This window comes from Dryas octopetala, chromosome 3 (assembly GCF_963921425.1).
Source record: "Dryas octopetala chromosome 3, drDryOcto1.1, whole genome shotgun sequence".
NCBI lineage: Eukaryota > Viridiplantae > Streptophyta > Magnoliopsida > Rosales > Rosaceae > Dryas > Dryas octopetala.
Genome location: NC_141368.1, coordinates 15,094,614 through 15,113,415, shown reverse-complemented (window position 1 = coordinate 15,113,415; position 18,802 = coordinate 15,094,614). Strand labels below are relative to the sequence as shown.

Genomic DNA, 18,802 nt, shown 5'->3' with positions numbered 1-18,802 from the left:
GAGTCCATCTACTAATTCATGGATGGTAGAGTTCATAAGAAGTAGAACAGAAGGAAGAGAATAAGAAATTCCAAGTAGATCCATATATACTCAATGAGATATATATAGGTATTAATACATGGAATTAATATCATGTATTAGTTTCTGGTAAACCAATGGATATCTCTAGTTCCATTTATGTCTGCCATATTTGATTTTTTACAATCCCTGCATCCGCATAATGGATAGACAAAATCATAGCAAAGACTCATGTTTCAAAATATTTATATAATTAAGTAGTCGTTGTTCGTTATATAAAGATAAGGCTACCTTTCTTGACCCATCGTAACAAGTAAACTTACATTGATATTCAAATTGTTTGAATCCTGATCATCACCTAGCTGACATAGTAAATGTCAGCTCCACGTTAGAACATGTTGGATTCAAATTATCTTGAATATGCAAGACAGGAATCTCTTGTGGGCACAAATAAGGCTTAATTCGGAGGAATTTCTAGGCCATCAACATCTCCTTCGAGCATCTGTATGACTTTGTTCATTGAAGGACGATCACTTGGCTTCAATTGAATACACCATAAGGCAGTTACAACCATCTTTTTCACTATTTTTCTTTCCTCCTCTGTAACATCACCTATCTGCAAATCCTTTCCCTCATTGTATTGGTCGTACACCCATGAGGGGAAGTAGATTTGGCTTGAATGCTCTATCATTGCATTTAAATTCTTTCTTTTGCTTGCCATTTCCATCAGCAACATTCCAAAACTATACACATCAGCTTTGTATGAGACGCCACCAATATTTTTATAGAACAACTCTGGAGCCATATATCCCATTGTTCCTCTTGCTGCCGTTAAAGAGACAATGCTATTATCTGTTGGATATAATTTTGCAAGTCCAAAGTCAGAAACCTTTGGTATGAAATTCTCATCAAGGAGAATGTTGTGAGGCTTGATATCGAAATGCAGAATTTGCATGTCACAACCTTGATGTAGATATTCAATCCCTTGAGCCACTCTAAGAGAAATCTCATAACTTTTCTTGTAACTTAAACAGGTACTTCCTTCTTTGGAAAAAATATATTTATCAAGAGACCCATTAGGCATAAAGTCATATACTAGAGCACGCTTCGACCCCTCAACACAATAACCAACTAGTCGCACCACATTGACATGGTGAATCCTTCCAATGGTAGCTACCTCATTGACGAAATCTTGTCCATTACCTTTGGACTGGCCCAACATTTTAATTGCTACAAAACGGACACTATGTAACTTTCCTTTAAATACACAGCCATAACCGCCTTCACCCAGCTTGTCCTTGAATTTACTAGTCATCTTCTTAATATTTGAGTAAGATTACCTTATTGATATGAAGTTGTTGTCCCTTCGCAAAAAATCTTCAATGGTGCTATACACAGACAAATGCCTTCTTCGCCATTTATAGATCAAAAGCCAAATCACAAGTATAATTCTTAACATTACAAATATACCTATACAGGAAAATCACCAAGAGAATCAAGAATATTAGCCGCCTTTTTTATTATATGCTGATAATTAGTCTAAGCTAAAAGAAGAAGCAAGCTCTTACCGATGAAAGCGAGTGCTGCATATCGATGGTCTGCAAAAAAATATAACGAAAAATGAACAAAATCAAAGACTTAAATAACTCCCAAATTAAGTCCAAGCCCAAATTCATTAGTATGAACAACAAAAATGAACATAATATATCAAAGATGAACAACTCGATCTTGCAATGGGGCCTTGCATAGTTATTATTTTTTATTCGGTCAGCTACTCAGCTTGTACTTCGAGCATAAACTATATATATTGTGTTGGAGTTAAACAAATCAAAGTGCATCATGCACTTAGGTTTGTTGACAAGCCATCAATATGCATTAAGTGAGTGTTAAGACCACTTATGCATTTGTTTAAGTTTTCTGTTTTTAGGTGTGTTAGGTGAGGATAATCCTCCTCTATACATTTCCTCTAGTTGGGTAGGTAAGATCAAAGTGTGTGATCTACCAAGCTAGTGTGGCTGTGTGTGTGCTTGTAACTCTATAAATAGAGTTGTATGTTTGTAAGTTTAAAATAAAATAAGCAATAAGAAGAAATGTGTCTTTGTGCAGTGAGTGTGTGTGATTAGTTTGTAAACTAATCACCCGGCAATTTGGATAACCAACATATTGTACTAACCCCTAGGTTGCCACAGAAAGAATTTCGGTAAGAAAATCAGATTGCCATGACATACTTCAGAAAGGAACTTGATTTAATTAGCATCTTTTACATCTTCAAATCTCTGCCCCTCACAGCCCAAACTTCTCCTACTCTGAATTAGTTTCTAAGAATTATCAAGATTTCCATTTCCCAATAAGCATTTTGCAATTTCCTCAGCATCAAATTCTCTTCAATAGCACTAGTATTTCGAATTCACAAGAAACCCATTTCAAGAAAAGAGACTGCCCAATAAATATTCGTAAGCACTGCAAAAAGAATAAGAAAATAATGGACATGAAGCACCCAATACGCACCGTTTCGGCAACTACCAAGACGCCTTCTTGACGCCATTGAGCATGCCCTTGGACGCCAGCGCACGGAAGACAATACGGGACATTCGGAAGGTCTCGTAGACGGCGCGTCCGCGGCCGGAGAAGATGCAGCGATTGCGGAGGCGCGTGAAGGAGCTATTTCGGGGCAGCTTGGAGAGCTTGTAGCGGTTCTCCTCGCGGAGCTCGCCGGGGAGGCTGGGGTCCTTGCAGAGGGCCTTGTAGAGGTTTCGCCGGAGCTCGAATTTCTGCGCCAGTAACCGGCGGTGGTGGTCTCGGATGTTGGCGTTTTCCTCGGACACCGACATGGTGTTTCGGGTCGAAACCACACTCTCTCAGACTTTGGGGGTTGTAGGGTCGTAGGTTTTTGAGTTTTGAGTGATGTTCCTCTTCTATTTTCTTATGGTCCTGTACTCCTGTCCATTTTTCCAAATAAAAATTTCCCAAAAAAAATGCTCAATTGTTTTTTTCCAAAAAAAAAAAATGATAAAAGTTTTTTGATATTTTTCTTTTACAGCAATAAAGGAAATTTTAAAATTGATCGCACGAAAAAACAACCACAACCTCGTTTACCAAAATTAAAAGCTGAAAGCCTGAAACGACTGAAAGTCTAAAAGAGAGACCACTAGTGCAAATCCCAAAATCTAAATGGAGTTTAAAGAGAAACCGGGAAAAGTTAAACCATCAGCCAAAAAATTTGTTTCACATATAATTTCTCGAAAAAGTTATTATGAAAAGCTCCAAACTAGACATCAACACAAATATACGGAAGAAAGTTTTTCTTTGAAAGCAAAATCGGTAGAAAGAAAAAAAATATCGTGCATTATGTATTATTTGTGCATTAATTACGATTTAGTAGTATTTTTTTAGATCCGTTAACTTTATGTACTAAAATTTCAATATTTTTTTCATTTTAATTACAAAAAATTTCTGTCATTTCACTTTAAATACTATATTTATGTTGAAGTACCAACTTTAAAATATATGATTCTACCGAGCGCTCAACACTTTTCAAGCACTCGAAAAATTAATATTTTTTGTTGGTTTACAAACTCAACTGTGATTGTGCAATGGTAACAACTTTTTTACTGAGCCACAACCACAACTTAGTTCATTTGTTGTTTTTTTAGTGTTGAGAGGCTTAAGTTTTAATGTTTAGTCTCTAGTGTAAGACATCATTCCTCAAGTCGAAATCAAAAGCCTTAAACTCTTATAAATTTTGAATTGTTATAAATTTTATACATTCATAACTGTGACTGCATGACAGTCAAAACTGTGACTGTCTAGCGACCACATCTATATACCAAACTAGAAGAAAAAAAACCAACGGAAGATTACCGAGCGCCCCACACTTTTTCTGAGCTATTAGTGTCAAAAAATTCACATTTCATATAGATTTGTGACTTAATTCAAAATGTCTTGCTCTAAGTTAAAGCTAAACTAAAAATAATTAATATCTTACTATTTTGCTGAAAAATATTGGCATTTAGTATTTAATCATAATTTTTCTATATTTTTTTTTTCACAATGTTAAAGATGTTTCAAATTCGAATATGTACTTTCCCAAGTAAAACAAAGCAAATAAATAATTATGATAGTGTAATATGCAAATGCATTGACTACTAATTAAGTTGTGCTAGTTATATATCTTTTGATCACAGGGTGGGCCTAAGTTATGTAAATGATAGTGAATGCACCAGGAGCCATGGCGTACGTACACAATATATCTTATGGAAAAATGTCACGTTTCAAACATTATATAACAAGTAATTTACATTGAGACTCAAATGGGTTGAATATGTCCTCCTCAAGCTCTGGCTGAGAAAACCATGTTAGCTCAACATTAGAACATATTGGATTTAAATTGTCTTCAAGATCACCCACATGGCCACATGCATCTCTTGCGGGCACAAATAAGGCTTGGGAGGCATTTCAGTAAGCTTTTAACATCTCCTTCCAACAATATTTCTTTGACTTTGTTCATTGAAAAGAGTAAGCTATTCTGGACATATATATCCAACCCACCCACTATATCTGATATAGATATCAAAACAATTAGCTGCTTAGGAGAAATTAATAATGGGCTGGACCCGCTTGAACCAGTTCAATCCATAGAGGACTATGTTATTTGAGAGCCAACTCTGTATTCCAATTAATTATACCCCAAAAGTTCGAACTATCACCAAATATATATTTATATAATTGAGAAGACGATGTTCGTTATTTAAAATTACATTGAAATTCAAATTGTTTAAATCCTGATCATCACCTAGCTGACAGAGTACATGTTAGCTCCACGTTAGAACATGCTGGATTCAAATTATCTTGAGCATCACAGACAGGAATCTCTTGTGGGCACAAATAAGGCTTCGGAGGAATTTCTAGGCCATCAACATCTCCTTCGAGCATCTGTATGACTTTGTTCATTGAAGGACGATCACTTGGCTTCAATTGAATACACCATAAGGCAGTTACAACCATCTTTTTCACTATTTTTCTTTCCTCCTCTGTAACATCACCTATCTGCAAATCCTTTCCCTCATTGTATTGGTCGTACACCCATGAGGGGAAGTAGATTTGGCTTGAATGCTCTACCAATGCATTTAAATTCTTTCTTTTGCTTGCCATTTCCATCAGCAACATTCCAAAACTATACACATCAGCTTTGTATGAGACGCCACCAATATTTTTATAGAACAACTCTGGAGCCATATATCCCATTGTTCCTCTTGCTGCCGTTAAAGAGACAATGCTATTATCTGTTGGATATAATTTTGCAAGCCCAAAGTCAGAAATCTTTGGGACGAAATTTTCATCAAGAAGAATGTTATGAGGCTTGATATCAAAATGCAGAATTTGCATATCACAACCTTCATGTAAATATTCAATTCCTTGAGCCACTCCAAGAGAAATCTCATACATTTGCTTGCAACTTAAGAGGATACTTCCTTCTTTTGAATAAATATATTTATCAAGAGACCCATTAGGCATGAAGTCATATACTAGAGCACGCTTTGATCCCTCGACACAATAGCCAATGAGTTGCACCACATTAACATGGTTAATTCTCCCAATTGTAGCTACCTCACTCATGAAGTCTTGTCCATCAGCTTTGGGCTTGCTCAACATCTTAATTGCTCCAAAACGGCCACTGCGTAATTTTCCTTTAAATACAGAGCCATAGCCTCCTTCACCCAACTTGTCCTTGAATCTATTTGACATCTTCTTAATGTTTGAATAACTATACCGTATCGGCTTTAAGTTATTATCACCGTGAAGAAAATCTTCAATGGTGCTATACATTGAAAAGTGTCTTCTTCGCCATTTATAGATCAAAAGCGCCATCACAAATGGGCCTCCAAGTATCAATTTTAATAGAAAAAGCAGTCCTGTATAGCAACATCACCAAAATAATCATGAGTAAATAAATTTGTCGTTTCTTGCTCCTGCTTTAAACATTTTGTTTGTTTGAACTATGCCTTGGATCAAATCACATGCTTTAGTAGGTATCAAATTATTTTAATAAAAATTGGGTAATATATTGCTTGCTAGCTAGCTATTAGTATGGGGTTATTATCTTTCTCTTGTTTCCAATGCGATCTATTGTTTTTCATGTCAAATAAGAGAATATATGCCAAAAACATAAACACAAGTTCCAACTAATAATGCTAGAGTCAACTAATGTTCACCACATGCATGATCATGTCAGTATCTTAGGTTTAGCGTGGATCTAAATTTAATTAAATAAACATTATTCTGTGAAAAAGAAAAAAAAAAGTAAAAAAAAAAAAAATAGAAAATTCGATACTAGTACAAACTACTAATAGAATTTGTGAGAAAAACCATATCTTAATAAGTTGGTGTAAAGGATAGAATGACAGATGCATCTTCCACAAAGGAAAAAATTGCAAATGCATCATCCATAGGAGCAGATGCATCTCCCACAAAAGGCAGATACATCTTCCCCAGAGGTAGATGCATCTCCCGCAGAGGCAAATGCAACGGTAGCAGTTTTGGCCTGCAACTAAATATTTTGGACTGGTTGTCCTTTAGGACAACAATATATATATTAGTGGTCCCACCCTTATATCTAATGGACCTAAAAAATAATTTGGTAAGTATAACACTCCCCATATAAGCTCTTACCTGTGCCAATGAGAGGTGCCACCAATCGTCGATCTGAAAGAAATATAACACAAGTGAGCAAAATAACAAAAGTTAACAAAATTGAAGATAATTATAACTAGAAGCTTGAAAAGTGAACAAAGTCAAAGACTTGGTTATATGCAAGAAATATAAGCTCTTACCGATATTGTTAACGAGGATCACTCCTTGATAACCTGCGAGAAATACACCACAAGTGAACAAAATCAAAGACTTGAATAACTTTGAGAAGTGCAAGCCCAAATACGTACACCATAATGAACTATGCAATATCTGGATGAAAAAAATAAACAGCAACTTAAGGTCACTCAACGGGCCTTGCTTATTATTTTGTTAATGTATCAGGTGTACTTGTTTTAATGAGCAATGGTTGTCCTTCAAAGGCTTGTAGAGAATTCCTTCTAGTATTGGGCTTGTAAAAATGACCTAGACTTCATGCTCATCTTAACAAGTCACATGTTCAGGTCTCTGTGCTTTGTAAGCTTAACAATATATCCTTGATTTGTTATTTGAAACATGGATGCTCGGGTGTAAGCCAGTTGATACTCCTATTGAGCATAATCATAAGCTATTTGAGTGGTTGAGTGCATCTTTTACTCATAAAGGGAGATACTAGAGGCTTGTGGGAAAACTGATTTATTTATCTTATATCAGACCAGATATTGCATATGCAGTAAGTGTGGTGAGTTAGTTCTTGCATGACTCACACAAACCTCACATGGATGCTATACAGCAAATATTGAGATATTTGAAGTCGATCTACTCCAAGAAAAGGTCTATTGTTCTCTAATCATAGTCACATGAAGGTTGAAGGCTATACGTACTAATGCTGATGGGCAGGTTCAGATGACAACAGAAGATCTATCTCAGGATACTTCACCTTTGTAGGTGTAAACCTTGTGACTTAGAGAAGTAAGAAGCAACCAATAGTAGCAAGATCAAGTGCCGAAGCTGAGTATAGAAATATGGAATTTGGGGTATGTGAGTTACTCTGCTTGAAAAACTTGCTGACTGACTTGGATTTTAAACCAAAAGTAGCAATGAATCTACATTAATTGTGATAATAAGTTAGCCATAGACATTGCTCATAACCCTGCTCAAAATGATCGAACTAAACATGTGGAGATTGACCGACATTTTATCAAAGAAAAGCTTGAGGGTGGAATTATTAGTTTTCCATTTGTGAAGTCCGAGGATCAACTAACAATTGTATTTACTAAAGCAGTGGCTAACAAGGTGTTTGTAGGCTCACTTGGTAAGTTGGGCATGTGCGATATTCACGCACCGACTTGAGGAGGAGTGTTGGCATGAGTCAACCATCTAATTAATGTAATTAATTAGTCAGAAAGTCAACTTGTAATTAGGACCAAAAATTTACGGGTAGTGATTATAGACGGATCCACTAAGGGACAAGGATGGTCGCCTAACCACCCGCCCACCAGAAAACCCTTGCCAAAATCACTGGTTTGACCCCCCGGAATTACCACCTACAAGCACGTCCACAACCTGTTCGATGAAATGTCTGAATGGTTTGACCCCCCGGGATAAAATTTCTGGATCCATCACACTAGTGATTATAATAATTGTATAGTGATTCCTTCTTGTAATCTTGACCTAGCTCTCTGAATATATACCACAGTGTGGTTTCAATGAGGATTATCAAAAAATATTATCCCTAATTAACGTTTTTCTTAGCACTTAGGACTACTTACCCAAGCTCGATTCGGTAACCGGACCGAATCCACCCCTACTTTTTGTAGTGCATGTGGTAACCATCCCCCAGTCGAGTACGTAGTCCCAAGTTCATTTTTATCCACTAACAACTAATTGTCATGTAAGCTTGTAACTTAAAAAGTAAAATACTTTTGAAGAGAGATTTCTTACGGATAAATATGTTATGTCCAGAAGCAGGGAGAGCTACAGTGACAAAAAATAAGAAAAAAAATTAGTCCACTTAGTCAATAGAATTTACAATCAAATTCTGATATATACATATGGCTGCCACATTATATATATACAGCAATTTTATCTCATTTTCATGTGCCCTGATTATAGAATCACATTCTGATTATAAAGCATATATATTTCATTCAATGTCTACACCTATCTTTCTTTGTCCCAAATTCATTTTTCTTCACTATAAAATTCCGTATACTAGATAAAAATAAATAAAAATAACTTTTGGAGAGAGAAAGATGCTTACTGCGAATGCCATCCCAAAGATGTCCAACACGATCTACAATGACAAAGAAAAAACAACATTAGCACACTTAAATCAAGTTCTGATGCCTTTGCTAAGAAATAAAGATAAAAAAATTAAAAAACAAAATTAATATATAATATTGCTTTCGGAGTCAAATATGGATTTTGGTGCAATGATTCATTCTGGATCAGCATCCCCCCTAACTCGATGGTACCCAACTATCAATCCTAACAATCAAAGAATGGAAATGGGTTAAGAGGTGCCACATCTGCACACTTAACCTATTGATTTCTAATAGAGCATATGTTTTCTTAAGGAACTTCTTCACTCTTCATACCTGAAGTTTTACTCGTCTCCTGCATTTGAATTTGCCCAAATTAACCCATAAAAAAAAAAAAAAAAAATCGAACTTCCCTTTTTGTAATCCTTATTTTGAAAGAAAAAAACACAAGAAAATATTAATTGGCTAAAAAATAAATGAAACAAATTGAAAAATCCCCGTCCAGCAATCCCAATCCAGCCGGCCCTCCTCCCTCCTCGTTGGAGACCCGTACACTGCCAGTACCCCTTAGATCCGGTGGCCTCACACACTCCTAGTGGAGACAGATAAAAAGAGATAAATGAAAGAGAGTTGCTGGCGTGGCCGCGTGGGCTGGGGAACCGACCATAGATGGATATTTGTACAAATTCAAGGAAATTAAAAGTCAAATATGAAAGTGAACTGTATTGAGACTTATTTTTTTACTGTGGACCTTAAAAAAATAAATTATTCTCTATAATAGACTTTAAAAAAAAATCTAAATTTTAAAGAAAAGAATTGTAATTTTGCAATAGGAAAGTAAATTGACAATTGCCAGAAAGATATTTAAGAATTGACGCACCTGGGATGGTGTGATTAAAACATTTATTATAGAAGCTGAAAGGGCAAGGATTAGACGGAAATGACTCGTATCCAAGCTCAAAGCCGAAAATATTGCTGGGACATAATCAACTGTGACATAACCATATGCCTTTGGTTGGGACAGAGAAGTGCCAGTAATAGTAGTGTTCACGTTCAGAGAAGAATTTCACTTTTAATTTTTGTAGGTTTGGTTAAGTTTCACATTAATCCAAATGAAGAAAATGGTGGGCCAATGATTTAGAATTATGATAGAATAGAGTTTCATTCACACATAAATGTCATATAATAAAAAAAAAATGAGAATAATGTTATATTTATCACATTTTTATATCATTTTACGTCATTATTTTATTACATAGAGTTTTTTTTTTTTTTTTGAGTTTTTTATTTTATTTTTTAGTGTCTAATGTATGAATGCCATGTAAGTTGGCACATAAAATAGTATGAAATTGTGGTATAAAAATGTAAAATATTTAGTACTACTGAAAAAATAAAAAAGGTACGTACGTGTAGCGGAAATAAAAGAATGAAACAAGTGACTTTTTTGGCTTTTTCTAATTTAACAAAAAAAAATAGGGGTATGTACGAATAGCGGAAAAAAAATAAGGTATGGATAGAATTTCCCCCTTGTTTGGCCTGAGTTCATTTTTTTTTTTTCCACTCAGAATGTCATATAATGATTAAAAAATGAAAAAGCTACTCTTGGAGAGATCAGATAGATCCTTACTGGGAATCCATTCCCACAAAAGTCGAAAGAAGCCTACAGTAACAAAGAAAAAGCAAAACATTAGCATACTTTTAAAATAAATTCTGATACTTTTCCTAACAATAAAAAAATGTAATAATATTGCTTACAGAGGCGCAAATGGCTAGCTGTCTGGTACAACTAAATTTTAAAAATACAATTATATATGAAGTAGTGCTCTCGAGGGGACATCCCCTGGTTATGATTCTAAAATTAAAAAAAACAATTGTTAAATTTCTTTCAAATTTCAAATTTTGCATAGTTTTTAAATTTTCCATCTATATATAATTGAGAAGAGGGATGATTGACGCACCTGAGATGGTGTGAGGAAAACATTTAGAATGGATGTGCCATGAGCTATTTCCGCAAGGGAGATGATCTAACCAATAAACGACCTGAAAGCCATGCACCATTGCATTATGTATGTCTATGTATTTGTAAGAATTGACGTATGAGTTTGACAAGGACGACGCCCAAGTGATCCACTCTAAAGTGCAACCCTCCTCCAACTCCCCTGCTTCTAGACCGCCAACCGTGACATAACCATACGTTTTTGGTTGACTATTAATGCATGGAGCAGCGTCCACATACCGAGAAGAATTAATCATTCGATTCGGACACTTGAAGAAGTATACATCTGTTGACCACCCCCGGAACACACTATATGTAGAGTCATCAATTCCAAATATATGGATGGTAATTGAAGAATCACGAGGAACGGAGGAGCAATTGTTGCTGTGAATAAGGCCAGGATCTACGAGTCGGAGTGTTTCGTCATCGTAGTTGATTGCCTGTACGTAGAATTTTCGAGATAGGTCTTCTAATACAGTGATGTTGTTGTCACAGGACAGAGTAAATTGTGACTCTCCACAGTGCTTTGGATCGTGTTTTAGTCGGAAAGGGTAGCTTATGTTATGAATATTGCCACAGGAAGAAGGCGTACACTCCTTGCCGCCGTTACAAGTTTTACCAAAAAAGACAATAACAAGATAGGCTACAATTAAAACCCACCCAGACAAGCTGAATATGGACCTTCCGCTTATTCCCATTGAGGGAGAGAGGGAGAGAGGAATAGAGAGAGAGAGAGAGAGAGAGAGAGAGAGAGAGAGAGAGAGAGAGAGAGAGAGAGAGAGGGTTTTATTTAGACAATTATACATCTTATATGGGACGATGGTGAGTGGGCACCTTCGGTGAACTTGCACTAGTCTAGTCAATGGCAGGACATATAGGTAATTAGGTAATAATGCCATTTTAATTAGACTTTTAGTAGTCTCAGTTTGACGATTTCATTGTGGTCCTAGATTTCATGAGAATTTCCTTCCCAAACTTGATGCTAAGCTATAGTTTATTTAGATATTGACACAATTAGCTGCTTAGAAGAAATTAAGGATATACAGGGATAACCTTAGAAATCCAGCAAATTCTCATCTCTTACTTTTGCATATGGTTAATGGCTTTCTTTGGCGCAGCTGAAAATACATGCACAGAATCCAAGTGTTGGGATGATCATGGCATGGCTATCCATTTCCCATTTGGACACACAAAATAGCTTAATTAACTTGGACAGCTGAGTAAGGCTTCCATTCAATGATTCAAATTAAATACTAACATATATAGATATAGATTAAACTATATATTTTAGACGAAAATGAATTTCCAAAGGAAAGTCATAATTAAATTTGATAATGCTGTGATTATTATGGCATATGCATGTATGATGTCAATTAGGCGACGAAATAATTTAATTATGGCATATATATGTATAATTAAATTATTTCGTCACCCAAAACTTTATGTAGTGGTAGGGTATAGAAATAGGGTGTAGAGTATATAAATAAGGTTTAGGGTTTAGAATTAGAGTTCTGCCCAAAACTCGAGATCTAAACTCTAAGCTGTTTTGCTGCACAAATCTAATATTTTTTTGGGAGACTTAGAGTATAGTCCATTTTATGAGCCTTTTTTAGACTAAGACCGGTAGTGATTTAGGATTTTTAATTAAGTCCTTTTATTTTTCTTTTTTGACAGCTTTATGTTAGGTTTTAACTTCAAAATTTTGGGAGCCTCTACAAAGCCCACTCTACACTCTAGGAGGAGAAATACCCTTCAAATATGGGAAAATACCCTTTAAATCGGAGAAAGATTTTATTATCAATTAAAATGATTTTCTTGTAAATTAGAAGGACTTTATTATGAATTAAAATGATTTTCTTATAAATTTTAAAACACCTCTGGTCTCCATCTAAAAACTGTTTTTTAAAGGACCTAAGCCTAATTATGTCTATTCTTTTTATTGATTTATTTGTAATTGACCATATTTTTTTTTATTGTAGTGACATGTGATGTAATATTTGTAAATTATAGTACCCTTTACTATATTGTTATGTTTGACTTTTCAACTAATACCTAATATAAAATGCTATTAAATTTTGATATTTAAACTAAAAAACTATTGAAATTTAGTATCTAAAATCAACGGATCTTATAAAATAAAAGATAACATTGCAGATATCTGGAACAATTTTATTACTCATTAAATTTTTAACAATTTTTTAACTTAATAATGAGCATTTATTTATATGTTATATAAATTATAAAGACACAAACGGCCCCAAATTACGCATGTATTGGCATAATATAGAGAGGAGGGGGGTTTAATCGGGCACCTTCGGTGAACTTGCACAAAAGGAAAGTCTTGCGATTATGATGTCAAATAGTCGGTCAGTCAATGGCAGGCTGGACATAGAATGAATAACGCCATTTCAGTAGTCTGAGCACCATTTCATGAGGCTTTCCCTCCCAAACTTGATGCTAAGCTATATTGTACATATCCCACCCACCCACTATATTTGATTTAGGTATCGACACAATTAGCTAAGCTAGCTACTTACAAGAAATTACTGATGGGCATTATTACCTTAGAATTGCAGCAAATGCTCATATCTTTCTTTTGCATATTGTTAATGGCTTTCTTTGGAGCAACCCAAAATACATGCACACAATCCCAGGTTTTCATTAAAGGATCATCTTCGCAAAAAATTAGGTAAATCGAAAACTATTTACTAACAAAGATTAAATAGTCAACATTTCAAGTGTTTATTTTGTTGACCATTTAATCCTTGTAGGTAAATGATTTCTGATTTATCTAATTTTTTGCAAAGATAATCTTTTAATGGTGACCTAAAAAATAGACGATTCGGATCGTTGAACTATTATATAAAATAGGCTCCATTGAAAACTTGTGTTAAAAATATGATGTCATGGATCCGCTCCAAAAAAAAAAAAAGAACACAAACGACATCAAATCACTTAATCACACATGTGTTGATGTCTGTGTTTTTCTCTTAGACAATAGATCAACCACTGCAGTACCACTTTGTGGTATAACTGTCGTGTTCCCCAAGGTATTTTTTACTTGTTTTTAAGATTTTTTATTTTTATTTGGATTGAATGATTGATGTTTATTCGAGTGTGTATAAGTAACTTAGTATGTTTCATGAGATTGAAGAGTTTTAATATTCAAAAATTTGAGTTTTTTTGTTAAAGATATATATATATATATATGAGTGTAACTGCATTGTAAAAATGATATAACTAAGTGCAATGCCCATTGATTGGAGATTGATTGCGTAAGCTCCCATCTATAGACATGATTTATGTTCTTAATTAAAGTTCCAAAATTTTTATATACAAGGTTATTAGCATGCTTAAAGTGTATTAGGACCTTATTAGTTGTTAAGTCCAGATTTATAACACTTAATTAATTTCTAAGTTAGGGGTGTGTTTCGGCCGAATCGGATCGAAAATAGGGTGTTCCAATTCCAATCCAAAAAATTTTGGAATGAAATTTATGTTCCAATTTCCATTCCAAAAAATCGGAATTTCAACATCTCATTCCGATTCGGAATTTTCGGATTTCTCGGAATTTTCGGAATTTTTCGGAATATAACATTTTCGGAACTTTCGGATAAACATTTGAAATTTTCGAATAAAAAATCGGAATTTTCACATTTTCATAATATTTTTTAGAACATGTTTGGATTTTTTTTTTTAGAATAATGATGAAATTAACAAACAAACAAAAATTAAAAGACAATAGATTATGATGCATTTCAATATTTATATTAAAATGTAATTAAAATATATGTCCAATTTAAAAAGAAAATTTAAAATATTAATTTAAATAACATTTAGAACCATACCATCTCATACCATTACCATAAAAAAAATCTAGAAAAGAAGGAAAAAAAAGAAAGAAAGATGCAATTTAGCAAGTTTTTCATTGCTAGATTATGTATGTTAAGAAATAAATTATGTATGATATATATTGTGTATGTTTAATGGTATATATTATATATTATAACATACATAATATATAAGAGAAATAAATGTCACTATGAATGTATAATAGGCTTAATAGCACATATCTTAGAGGTGGGGGATTAATCTTTGGAGCTCATCCAACATTGTTAGAATAAATGTCATTAGTAGATACATGTTACTCACATATATATATATATATCATGTTTGAAATTTTGAAAATAATAAGCTTAAATATTTAGTAATTAGTAATTACAATTGGTGGGATATTCCAGTTGGAATAACTGTAGAATTGCTCCATATCTTCAATTCCCCTCCCTAATAAAAAAAAAAATAGTAATTACATGTACGGAAAAATGTGGGTGTTTGTGTTACCAACTTACCATTTATGTTATTATGATACACATATATTTATAATGTACATATGTTTATATTAATAGTATTAGTCATCCTTTTTAAAATATATGTTATATGTATCATACTAAATAAATGATAAAATATATAATATGGAATAAATTGGCATAATTTTGGAAATATTGGATCGGAATGCCTTCGGAACATTTCAGAATTTTTTGGATCGGAATTCGGATCGGAATCGGAATTTACATAAACATTCCAATTCCAATTCAATTTTTTTCGGCATTTTTCGGATTCGGCAATTTCGGATTCGGAATAAAATTGAAAATTTTCGGATAGGAATCGGTCGGATTCAGATTTTCCAATCCAAATCACACCCCTATTCTAAGTGCAAGAAGTGGTTACATGGTAGTGGGCGTTAAAGTCATGTATCATACAGTTGTTCTAGCTAGATCTATTCATGAACTTAATTTCTGCATAGTAATTGGACAAGGTAAGAAGTCTCACTCTCTATTATATATATTCTCTAAGAGGTGGTGGGCTACTCATTGATCGACGTGAGACTCATCCAGGCTTGTATGATCTATTGATGGGATAGATTTTAATGATGTGAATTGTAGTTCCGATTGAAGGAGGTTGAGTGGAGGCGACCACGAAAGTCACCTGATGGATCAGTCTTTTCTTGCAGTTTGTTCTATATAAAATAAGGACGACTTTACAGATGTCTGGAACGATTTTATTACTCATTAAATTTCTAACAATTGTTTAATAAACGTACTTAATCATGAGCATTTATTTATACAGAGAGGAGGGGGGTTTGAGCGGGCACCTTCGGTGAACTTGCACAAAAGGAAAGTCATGTGATTATGATGTCAAATAGTTGGTCAGTCAATGGTCATAGGTAATTAATGAATAACGCCTTTCAGTAGTCTGAGCACCATTTCAGTCAATGGTCATATCCCACCCACCCACTATATTTGATTTAGCTAAGCTAGCTACTTAAAGGATATTACTGATGGGCATTATTACCTTAAAAATGCAGCAAATGCTCATCTCTTTCTTTTGCATATTGTTAATGGCTTTCTTTGGAGCAACCCAAAATATATGCACACAATCCCAGTGTGAGGACGATCATGGCCTGGCTATCCATATGCCATTCCGTCGTAGCGTACATGTGTCAGCCATTTTTCATGAGCAAGGTGCAGTACTAGTAAAATTCTTTGTCAAGCGCATAGATTATAAGAATCAGGAAATCCAACTACAAAACCCAAATTATTGTGTGCTAGTAAAGCCTTTAGAAATCCCCAACATGCCAAACTCCCCCTTCTACTTCTCGAAAGCGAGAATCCAAAACATAACCTTATTCCAGTGTCCTGTTGAAAGAGGAACATATATGCAAGTCCCCTGCCTTAGTGGCCGGGGCTACAAAACTTATGCCGTTGATTCTTCCTACTCTATGAGCTCCTTTCCGTCCTTAAAATCTTGTACAAAGATGTATGATGTTATATCAGTGCCGCCTTATTTTTTTTCCAGCGATAGTCTTCGTTTGAAATGGTCTAAACCAAATTGTAAAGAATGTGAAGCAAAGGACAGCAAGTGTACATTGAAGAGCGATGGCACCACAAGTGAAATTCAATGTGTTCCCTTCACGAAACCAAGTAAGGGTCACATGATACATTCTGCTAAAGTCATACAGATTAATTACATCAAGCATATTTGTTCATGATGTTATTCACACTTTCTGCTGGGTGATCTTCCAGCTAGCATGAAATAGAAATATAGGCATATGGACATTTCACTTGGTGCTTACTTGTTTTGGTAACCGGATGAATTAGATAAACTGGTAATTGAATATGGTAATGGTACTCATGTTAGTTTTATGATACGTACGTTTGTTAAATGAAGATATGTTACTGATCAATTTGGATCAAGATTCTCTGCTAAGGTTGCCTTTGTTTCTTTTTGCTTAACTTTAGTCATAGCCGTATGTTATAAATTCAAGAGCGTATGAGTAGAAGATCAGGAAACTGATTTTCCTACGATTATGAATACTTAATTTCACAAACATGCATGACAAATTGACTTTCTCGTTATCTTTTGCAGGTGCAACAAAGAAATTAGTGGCTGCATGTGAGTTGTCTAACTAGTCTTTTACTTTGTTTCAAGTCAAGAAGACGCCGGGGATATATATTTACTCAAGGGTTATTTTTTGTAGGTGCGACCGTGGGTTCACTAATTCTGTCACTACTGATGATTGCAGCCTATCGTGTTTATAGCATTGATAGAAAGGAAAAGGAGAATCAATTAAAAATTGAAAGATTTCTAGAGGATTACAAAGCTCTCAAGCCAAGTAGATATTCATATGCAGATCTAAAGAGGATTACAGATCACTTCAAGTACAAGCTGGGAGAAGGAGCCTATGGAACTGTTTTTAAAGGAAAGCTTTCTTCTGAATTCTTTGTTGCTGTGAAACTCCTCAACAATTGTAAGGGAAATGGGGAAGAGTTCATAAATGAAGTGGGAACCATGAGTCATATCTACCATGTCAACGTGGTTCGCATGGTTGGCTTTTGTGCTGATGGATATAGACGGGCTCTGGTTTATGAGTTCTTTCCCAATGGTTCATTGCAGGATTTCATTTCATCAGCAGATGATGAGAATTGTTTCCTTGGTTGGAATAAGTTGCAAGACATTGCTCTAGGCATAGCAAAAGGAATTGAATATCTCCACCAAGGATGCAATCAACGAATCCTACACTTCGATATCAAACCTCATAATGTTTTGCTAGACCAAAATTTCATTCCAAAAATTTCTGATTTTGGTTTGGCCAAGTTATGTTCCAAGGATCAAAGTATAGTGTCAATGACTACAGCTAGGGGGACCATGGGCTACATTGCACCCGAAGTGTTCTCTAGAAACTTTGGAAATGTGTCTTATAAGTCGGATGTCTATAGTTTTGGAATGCTATTGCTTGAAATGGTAGGAGGGAGGAAGAATATTAGTCCAACCACAGAGGCCACCAATGAAGTTTACTACCCAGAATGGATCTATAGTCTTCTAGAAGAAAGAGAAGACCTACGGATCCATATTGGCAGGGAAGAAGGAGATGGTAAGATTTCAAAGAAACTTGCAATTGTTGGGCTCTGGTGCATCCAATGGAACCCGGTGAATCGTCCTTCAATGAAAGTGGTAGTTCAAATGTTGGAAGGAGGAGAAAACTTAACCATGCCTCCCAATCCTTTTGCATCTACAGGTACTACACAGACAACTGCAAGTGTCCCTACAAGACGCTTGAATCTAGATTTGGAAGCAATTGCGGAAGTAGAGTAATTAATATGTACAAAGATGTTTTCATACAAGATTGTACGTAAATATAAATTATTGGTGAGGTTAACTTTAATTGAATACCTGGTTTAGATCTACAGTCTGGCTAAAAAACATTATCCATATATCAGTAGTGGTAGATATCCCACATTTTTATACCACAATTTCATACCATTTTATGTGGCAACTTACATAACATTCATACATTAGACACTAAAAAATAAAAATAAAAACCGAAAAAGAAAAACTT

At 34.7% G+C, this 18,802-nt stretch overlaps 3 protein-coding genes across 4 annotated transcripts; 1 reads left to right on the top strand and 2 right to left on the bottom strand.

The window, feature by feature from the left end:
* Window positions 1–262: 262 nt before the first annotated feature.
* On the bottom strand, window positions 263–1,348 carry LOC147291266 (rust resistance kinase Lr10-like). Its single transcript, XM_086235086.1, is given in 2 exon segments — window positions 263–477; window positions 479–1,348. Coding segments are annotated over 2 exon segments (960 nt in total). The 5' UTR covers window positions 1,334–1,348; the 3' UTR covers window positions 263–372.
* A 3,370-nt stretch (window positions 1,349–4,718) lies between these two features.
* On the bottom strand, window positions 4,719–11,651 carry LOC147291265 (LEAF RUST 10 DISEASE-RESISTANCE LOCUS RECEPTOR-LIKE PROTEIN KINASE-like 2.4). Its single transcript, XM_086235083.1, has 7 exons — window positions 10,868–11,651; window positions 10,537–10,569; window positions 8,909–8,941; window positions 8,590–8,622; window positions 6,849–6,881; window positions 6,688–6,720; window positions 4,719–5,930 (listed from the first exon to the last, which is right to left on the bottom strand). Exons 1-7 carry the CDS (start codon window positions 11,601–11,603, stop codon window positions 4,807–4,809), a joined length of 2,025 nt encoding a protein of 674 aa, XP_086091209.1. The 5' UTR covers window positions 11,604–11,651; the 3' UTR covers window positions 4,719–4,806.
* A 4,588-nt stretch (window positions 11,652–16,239) lies between these two features.
* LOC147291264 (rust resistance kinase Lr10-like) lies at window positions 16,240–18,583 on the top strand. Of its 2 annotated transcripts, none has more exons than XM_086235074.1 (3): window positions 16,240–16,886; window positions 17,332–17,358; window positions 17,489–18,583. In XM_086235074.1, exons 1-3 carry the CDS (start codon window positions 16,244–16,246, stop codon window positions 18,556–18,558), a joined length of 1,740 nt encoding a protein of 579 aa, XP_086091200.1. In that variant the 5' UTR covers window positions 16,240–16,243; the 3' UTR covers window positions 18,559–18,583. The 2 variants fall into 2 exon arrangements, with proteins under 2 accessions (XP_086091200.1, XP_086091199.1); XM_086235073.1 differs by having other exon boundaries at window positions 17,444–18,583.
* The last annotated feature ends 219 nt before the right edge of the window (window positions 18,584–18,802 follow it).

Bases quoted from the DNA above. Each gene is read 5' to 3' on its own strand.
- LOC147291265 (XM_086235083.1), bottom strand. From the start codon at position 11,603: ATGGGAATAAGCGGAAGGTCCATATTCAGCTTGTCTGGGTGGGTTTTA. The intron at 8,942-10,536 runs GTAAGGATCTAT...TTGTCATTGTAG, and splicing joins TTTGTGGGAATGGATTCCCA to ATCGTGTTGGACATCTTTGG. The intron at 5,931-6,687 runs GTAAGAGCTTAT...GTTGCTATACAG, and splicing joins GGCACCTCTCATTGGCACAG to GACTGCTTTTTCTATTAAAA.
- LOC147291264 (XM_086235073.1), top strand. From the start codon at position 16,244: ATGGGCATTATTACCTTAAAAATGCAGCAAATGCTCATCTCTTTCTTT. The intron at 16,887-17,331 runs GTAAGGGTCACA...TATCTTTTGCAG, and splicing joins TGTTCCCTTCACGAAACCAA to GTGCAACAAAGAAATTAGTG. The intron at 17,359-17,443 runs GTGAGTTGTCTA...TATTTTTTGTAG, and splicing joins AAAGAAATTAGTGGCTGCAT to GTGCGACCGTGGGTTCACTA.